This window comes from Lathyrus oleraceus, chromosome 6 (genome assembly GCF_024323335.1).
Source record: "Lathyrus oleraceus cultivar Zhongwan6 chromosome 6, CAAS_Psat_ZW6_1.0, whole genome shotgun sequence".
Classification (NCBI taxonomy): domain Eukaryota; kingdom Viridiplantae; phylum Streptophyta; class Magnoliopsida; order Fabales; family Fabaceae; genus Lathyrus; species Lathyrus oleraceus.
Window position 1 is genome coordinate 434938237 of NC_066584.1, and position 6567 is coordinate 434944803.

Genomic DNA, 6567 nt, shown 5'->3' on the forward strand with positions numbered 1-6567 from the left:
TTATGCATTATTTAGACTTATATATATATATATATATATATATATTATATATATATATATATATATATATATATATATATATATATAATATATATATATATATATATATAATTAAATAAATTCTCTTTAGTAGTTTAAAACTTGAAAGCTGAAAAATCTAATCACTCCTTGATACAATAATTCATAAACAACTTTTTTTAAAAAGGTATAATTGGATATCTCAATTAACTTTTCACTTCACAACATATCTAATCATTCATGTATTCATCCATGTTTAGTGCTCTAATGACAAAATAGTAAAATATTAACAATAAATAAGAATAATCACTATTTACTATCATTCTAGATTAATTCTAAGTACATGTCACATAGTGGATAATTATTATTTTTGAGAATTGTTCTGGTGAATTATAAAAAATAATAGTTAATTATTATAAATGAATAATAAGTTTTGACCAAAAAATATAAAAAATAATGAACATATAATTATATACCAAAATAAAAGTCACAGGCTGCCAGCATAGTTAGCTGGCCACACGTTTTTATATTCATTTTGGTTTTTGATTTTTCTGTACTTTCCTTTCTTACTTCACCGATTCATTCCTCCACAACTTCAAGAGCCAGAGAGAGAAAACTCAATTCCTCATTATTGGAATTGTTTTTTCTCTCTATCTTTTTCACTTCGCATTCATTTTCACCTGTTCGCTTCCGTCTCCGGTCCCCGTCCGGCGATCTTTCTTTTTCCGGTTATTGATCCCTCCAAAAAAGGAGAAAAAACAAAGAAAAAGTTGAAAGTGAAATTTAGAGCTTTTTGTCTTGTTTTGTTGTATTTTTATCCTTTTGCTTTGGTTTTTTTCTTTGTTTTTTCTCTCTGGATTGGTCTCGTGTAATGAATAAGTCAGTGAAGGATTTTGAGTGGCTAAGATTTCTGTGACAGAATCAAAGTTTTTCAGAGATCTATCTGGTTTTGGATTCACGCAAAGAGAGATGATGAGGATGAAGAACATGACGAATATTGGAGGTTCGGAAAACGAAGCAAGAGGTTTGGAGTGGGAAATGAGACCTGGAGGGTTGTTGGTTCAGCGTCGAACCGCTGACTCGGATATAAACCCGGTTCCTCCACCGACAGTTAGAATTCGGGTTAAATACGGTTCAACCAATCATGAAGTCAACATTAGTTCAATAGCAACATTTGGTATTTAATTATTAATTTTTTTTAATTATTACATAATTAAAGTTTGTATTAATTTTTTTATTATGTTTGGTGTTGTTACAGGGGAATTGAAGAAAATCCTAACCGGTCCAACCGGTTTACACCACCAAGACCAGAAGATATTTTACAAAAACAAAGAGAGAGTTTCAAAGGAGTTTCTTGACGTTGTAGGAGTCAAAGATAAATCAAAGTTAGTGTTAATGGAAGATCCTATTAGTAAAGAGAAAAGGTACTTAGAAATGAGAAAGAATGTGACTATGGAAAAAGCTTCAAAATCTATTTCAGAAATTAGTTTGGATGTAGATAGGCTTGCAGGACAGGTAGCTACATTTAATTTAATTTAATTTTATAATATGGTTGGTGATTGTAATTGGTATTAATGGTTGAATAATTCGGTTATGATATGAAATTTTTCTTAATTAGGTGTCTGCTCTTGAAACAATAATTAATAAAGGTGGGAAAGTTGTAGAGGCTGATTTGCTTAAATTGATTGAGAAATTGATGAATCAATTGCTTAGATTGGATGGTGTAATTGCTGATGGAGATGTTAAGTTGCAGAGGAAAATACAGGTAAATGTTCTATTGTGACAAAAATATTGCTTTTATTTTTTCATAGCTTAAATTTGTTATGATTCTTGATAGAAACTGCAAAAACTATAGAATAGAAATAATGTGAGAAACTTTAATAAATTTCGTAAGGAACAAAATGAAAGTTTAGTATATAATGAGGTTTATCTAGGCTAAAAGTATAACTAAATCTTGTTTAATGTAATCAATTTGTAACTAACTCTCTTCTAATATAACTAATTTGTAACTAATAACTAACTCTCTTCTAGTGTAAGAATTTTGTAATTTGTTAATATTTTTTTTGAAGGTAAAAAGAGTTCAAAAGTATGTTGAAACTTTGGATATGTTGAAAGTTAAGAATTCCAATGGAGTTCATGTCCCAATGAAGAAGTCTCAGCAAAAGCATTCAAATGGTCCCAAACTGGCACCAATTGAAGAGCAACCAGAAGGGATGTCAATGGGGAACAATAAATTAGAACCTAAATTGGAAGAAAAGCAGCAGAAAGGGTCAATGAATTCAACCTCAGAAGTTGTTGTTACTACAAAATGGGAGACATTTGATTCTCTGCCACCATTAATTCCTGTTACTTCAACGTCTTCATCCAGCTCATCCACCAATAATTCAGTTCAACCAAAGTTCAATTGGGAATTCTTCAACTAAATAATGCAACACCACGTGTTGGTAATTGTGTGATGTGTTTTGGGCTTTGTTTTCCACTTGGAATGTTATTATATTGTTAATTATTATACATTCTTTTATGTATTTAGATTTGTTTAGCAACCCCTTTAGTCTGTCTTTTACTTTACCGGCAATAAACGGTGGGTTGCTCTAGTGATCATTGGAGTATCATAAACTAGTTCTTTTTCTAATTAGTTTTTATAGTTTTCCTCCAATTTCATTTACCAAATTATGCTCTACTATTTTTCAGTTTATGATAATAATGTTATGCATCACAATATATTGGCATCATCATCATGTTAAACATTCATTAACTCTTTATGTTCATGCTTGGGTTAAAATTTTAATTTGTGTGGAAAAATTTCATTGACTAACTAAATTGAATCTAACTATTGAATTTATCTGTTCATATCCAGCATTAAACGTAACATACTTCCGTATTTAATAGTCATATGTATAAACAAATTAAATCAATTCAATTTCTTGAAAGTTTTTGTTTTCTTGAAAACTAGAGTTGCGCTAAATACTAATGGTGCGACAAGTGTGGATGGTTTATCTCATTGTGGAGCACAGTTGTAGTGCTCTAGTGGTGGGTAGTGTTAGAACGTTCCCGTTGTGTATAGCATGTTGACTCGTAGGTTGTAGTTCAGATGTTAGCTACTAACGACAGAGTTTGCATAAGATGAAGTTTGTGTCAAAAACCCAGAGGTTACTTCATCCGGAATGAGGGTGAAAGTCTCTCATATCTACCGAGGCTGACTTGTGTGGAGAAGCTCTAGCAAGTATAGATTGTCGGTTGGACTCCACTTTGATATTTGACAATTTCTTATCCCACTATTGAGTGGAAAAATATTTTATGAAAATTTCAAAATATCCCTCAAATTTTGAATATGCATCTCTGAATACACATTGTCTTAAATTAAAACGTTAACTGATCTAGAGATGCATCTCCATAATATTTTAAAACATACACCATGCATCTCACTCTGAAAGACATTTTATACGTTTATTGTTCCGGAGATGCATATTCGTTTAGAGTTTACGAAGATACATATTCGCACCGTATCAGAACAATGCAAGTTATGTTTGTTTTATGATTTACGAAGCTGAAAGTGATTATTTATAAACGTTAAAAACCTTGTTATGCGATGAGATTTAACATACATGTAAAAAATGACATATATAAATTCAGATGGTTCAAAAATGACATATATAAATAAAGTAGAATGAAGTGTAAATAATATATTAATATACAATCCATAATGAATTCAAAGTATAACTATTATATACTGCAAGACTACCAATATGTGAAGAGGGTCCACAACATGTTGAGTCAGAGAATGTGGCTGCACAGGATGTTGGTGTAAGCCCTAGAGGCCAATACTTTTGGTACTTGTATCGAATTATTTATTAATAATAAAAAGGCATTTTTCTTTATTATGTTTGTTTAATAAAGTCCCTGGAATAGATAGTCCATTTAATGTATCAAGTATGACTTAATCATGAGATCACATTAAACATAAGGACACTATTCTTAAAATGTCCGTAGTCAAGCTTTATTATGAAATGGGATAACATTAAAGCATGGAGACTATTATGTTTGTAGACTGATGATCACGTCTCATGGATCATGGATAAAGAGTTATCAAGTCTTAAACATAGGTATGAATATTAAGAGTAATATTCATACTGGATTGACCCGCTATGAGAATACTATATAGAAAGTTATGCAAAGTGTCATAAGTTATTCTCATGGTGATAATAGTGTATACCACTCTTCGACCTGAAACCACTATGGATCCTAGATGTAGAGTCGAGTGCTTTATTGCTGATCCAACGTTGTCCGTAACTGGATAACCATAAAGGCAGTTGATAGGTACTCCACGAAGCATGCTGAGGGACATGAGTGTCCTAGATGGAATTTGCCAGTCCTGCTTAACAGGATAAATGTCTATGGGCCCAATATTGAACTGGACAAGGGTGACATGGTCTATACCTTGTGTTCAATATAGACATAAGGGCAAAGGGGTAATTATACACATAATTATTATCACAGGAGGTTTTGTCAGATCACATGACATTTTCGTGACTTGGGTAGCAGTGATGTGTTGCTAGATACCGCTCACTGTTTATTATGTTAAATGCATGATTTAATATAATTGCCAACGCCGCGAAAACCTATAGGGTCACACACAAAGGACGGATTGATGAGAGATAGAATAATTAAGGAACATCGTAAGGTACGGTGTACTTAAGAAGAATACGAAATATGGTAAAGTACCAAATACTTAAGTGATTTTGGCATATTCTGAGATATGGGTCAAAATGCACTTAAGTGGGCTTTTTGGCTTGAAGCCCACACAAGTGGTTCTATAAATAGAACCCCTTGGGTAGAAGCATACACACTCCAGACAACACAACTGAAGAGTTGGAATTTCGTATCTCTCTCTCTCTCACTCAAAGCCTTCACTCACAAACAGCTAGCACTGCGATTGAAGGAATCCGTTCGTGTGGACTGAGTAGAGACGTTGTCATTGTTCAACGTTCGTGATCGCCCCGTGGATCTGTATCAAAGGTTGATCATTGTCAAAGATCTGCACCAAAGGTTTGAATCGCCACAAGAGGTAACGATTCTATCACTGATCATGCTCATTCGTAAGGATCATTAAAGGAGAAATTTTTATATTCCGCTGCGCCTTGGATGGCAATTCTCCTTCACAGGAGGGAATAAAAGTTGTTAGTGATCCGGAAATTGTGGAAGCAAGACGTGGCCAGAGGATCAAATATCCTAACACTAGGTTGACAGGGTATAAAACTAACTAGTGGAATTGAGTAAGGTGTGATTGATTTTAGTGAGTCTCTTTTCTCTCTTTCTGTACCCACTGGTTGGGATTTCTGTTATGAGAAGCTTCCATTACTTCTTTTTGTTATTACAGTCACCATTATATCACTAGCTCTCTTAGTACTGTACTAGGAGTGATTTTCATCTTGATATATCAATAACACAGTGATTATTTTGTTCCTATTTTATTAAGTCATTACAACTGGTGCTTTCAGTGAACCCATGGCCGACGGAACACGCTTCAAAACCATTGAAAACCAGATTGCTCAACTAACGGAGACGATCACCGTTCAGTTTCAACATCAGCTGCGTCAACTTACCGACACGGTAACGTCACACAACACCTTCATCTCAGACACGGCCGCCTCGTTGGTACGCATGGAATCTCTTCTCACATCGTTGGACCAAAAGTCCGTCACCCATGGGCCTTCTCAAGTTCGGGAGCAACTGTTTCATGTTCGGAACGTTCGACTTGAGTTTCCTCGATTTGATGGCACTGATGCGTTAGCATGGATTTTTAAGGCTGATCAACTTTTTGATTATTACAACACACCGGATCCTGAGAGACTCACCATAGCAGCGGTTCACCTTGACCAGACGGTGGTGCCATGGTTTCAGATGGTGCAACGTAATTTTCCATTCCGATCTTGGCAGGAGTTCACGAAGGCCATAGAATTGGAGTTTGGACCTTCAGTGTTTGAGAGGCCCAGATCTGCTTTATTCAAGCTCACTCAACCCGGATCTGTGGGTGAATACTACTTGACCTTTACTGCGCTGCCCCTTAGACCCCGCAAGGGGCGCTGCCCCCTTGACCCCTGTCCGCTGAACGGTCAGCGGAACCACCGTCCGCTGACCGGGCAGCGGAACACCCGTTCCCGCTGTCCGGGCAGCGGACCCCCGGCTAACTCTGCGTAGTGTGATCGGTCGTCGAAATTTAATTTGATTTTATTAATTAAAGGAATTAATAATAATAATAAAGTTTTTATTATTGTCTTGTGGTGATCGGTTATGGCCTTAGTTTTCCTTTGTTTTGTTTTGGATTTTAAAATACGACCTGCGTGTCGTGCCTCTCTCTTAATCTCCCAAATGTAACTTCTTTTCTCATCTCACTCCCTCGTATGTAAAACGAGTTTCTTTCATGTAATGTAATGATATGAAGAAAGCAAAGAAGTCAGTGCCAAAGGAAGACAACCTTGAAGATCTTGCTTGGAGAAGCTTAGATCGTTATAGGTTAGCTTAGGTTCTCTCATTGGCTTGGGAGAACAA

The 6567-nt window shown here is 35.1% G+C and overlaps 1 protein-coding gene across 1 annotated transcript; it reads left to right on the forward strand.

Annotated features, from left to right (window-relative positions):
- Positions 1-514: 514 nt before the first annotated feature.
- Positions 515-2653, forward strand: LOC127091709 (BAG family molecular chaperone regulator 1). Its single transcript, XM_051030394.1, has 4 exons — positions 515-1195; positions 1277-1533; positions 1637-1783; positions 2088-2653. The coding sequence occupies exons 1-4, from the start codon at positions 988-990 to the stop codon at positions 2439-2441; spliced, it is 966 nt and encodes a 321-aa protein (XP_050886351.1). The 5' UTR covers positions 515-987; the 3' UTR covers positions 2442-2653.
- Positions 2654-6567: the final 3914 nt, after the last annotated feature.

Coding starts and splice junctions, on each gene's coding strand:
- LOC127091709 (XM_051030394.1), top strand. CDS start 988: ATGATGAGGATGAAGAACATGACGAATATTGGAGGTTCGGAAAACGAA. Junction 1,196..1,276: donor TAGTTCAATAGCAACATTTG/GTATTTAATTAT, acceptor GTGTTGTTACAG/GGGAATTGAAGAAAATCCTA. Junction 1,784..2,087: donor AGTTGCAGAGGAAAATACAG/GTAAATGTTCTA, acceptor TTTTTTTTGAAG/GTAAAAAGAGTTCAAAAGTA.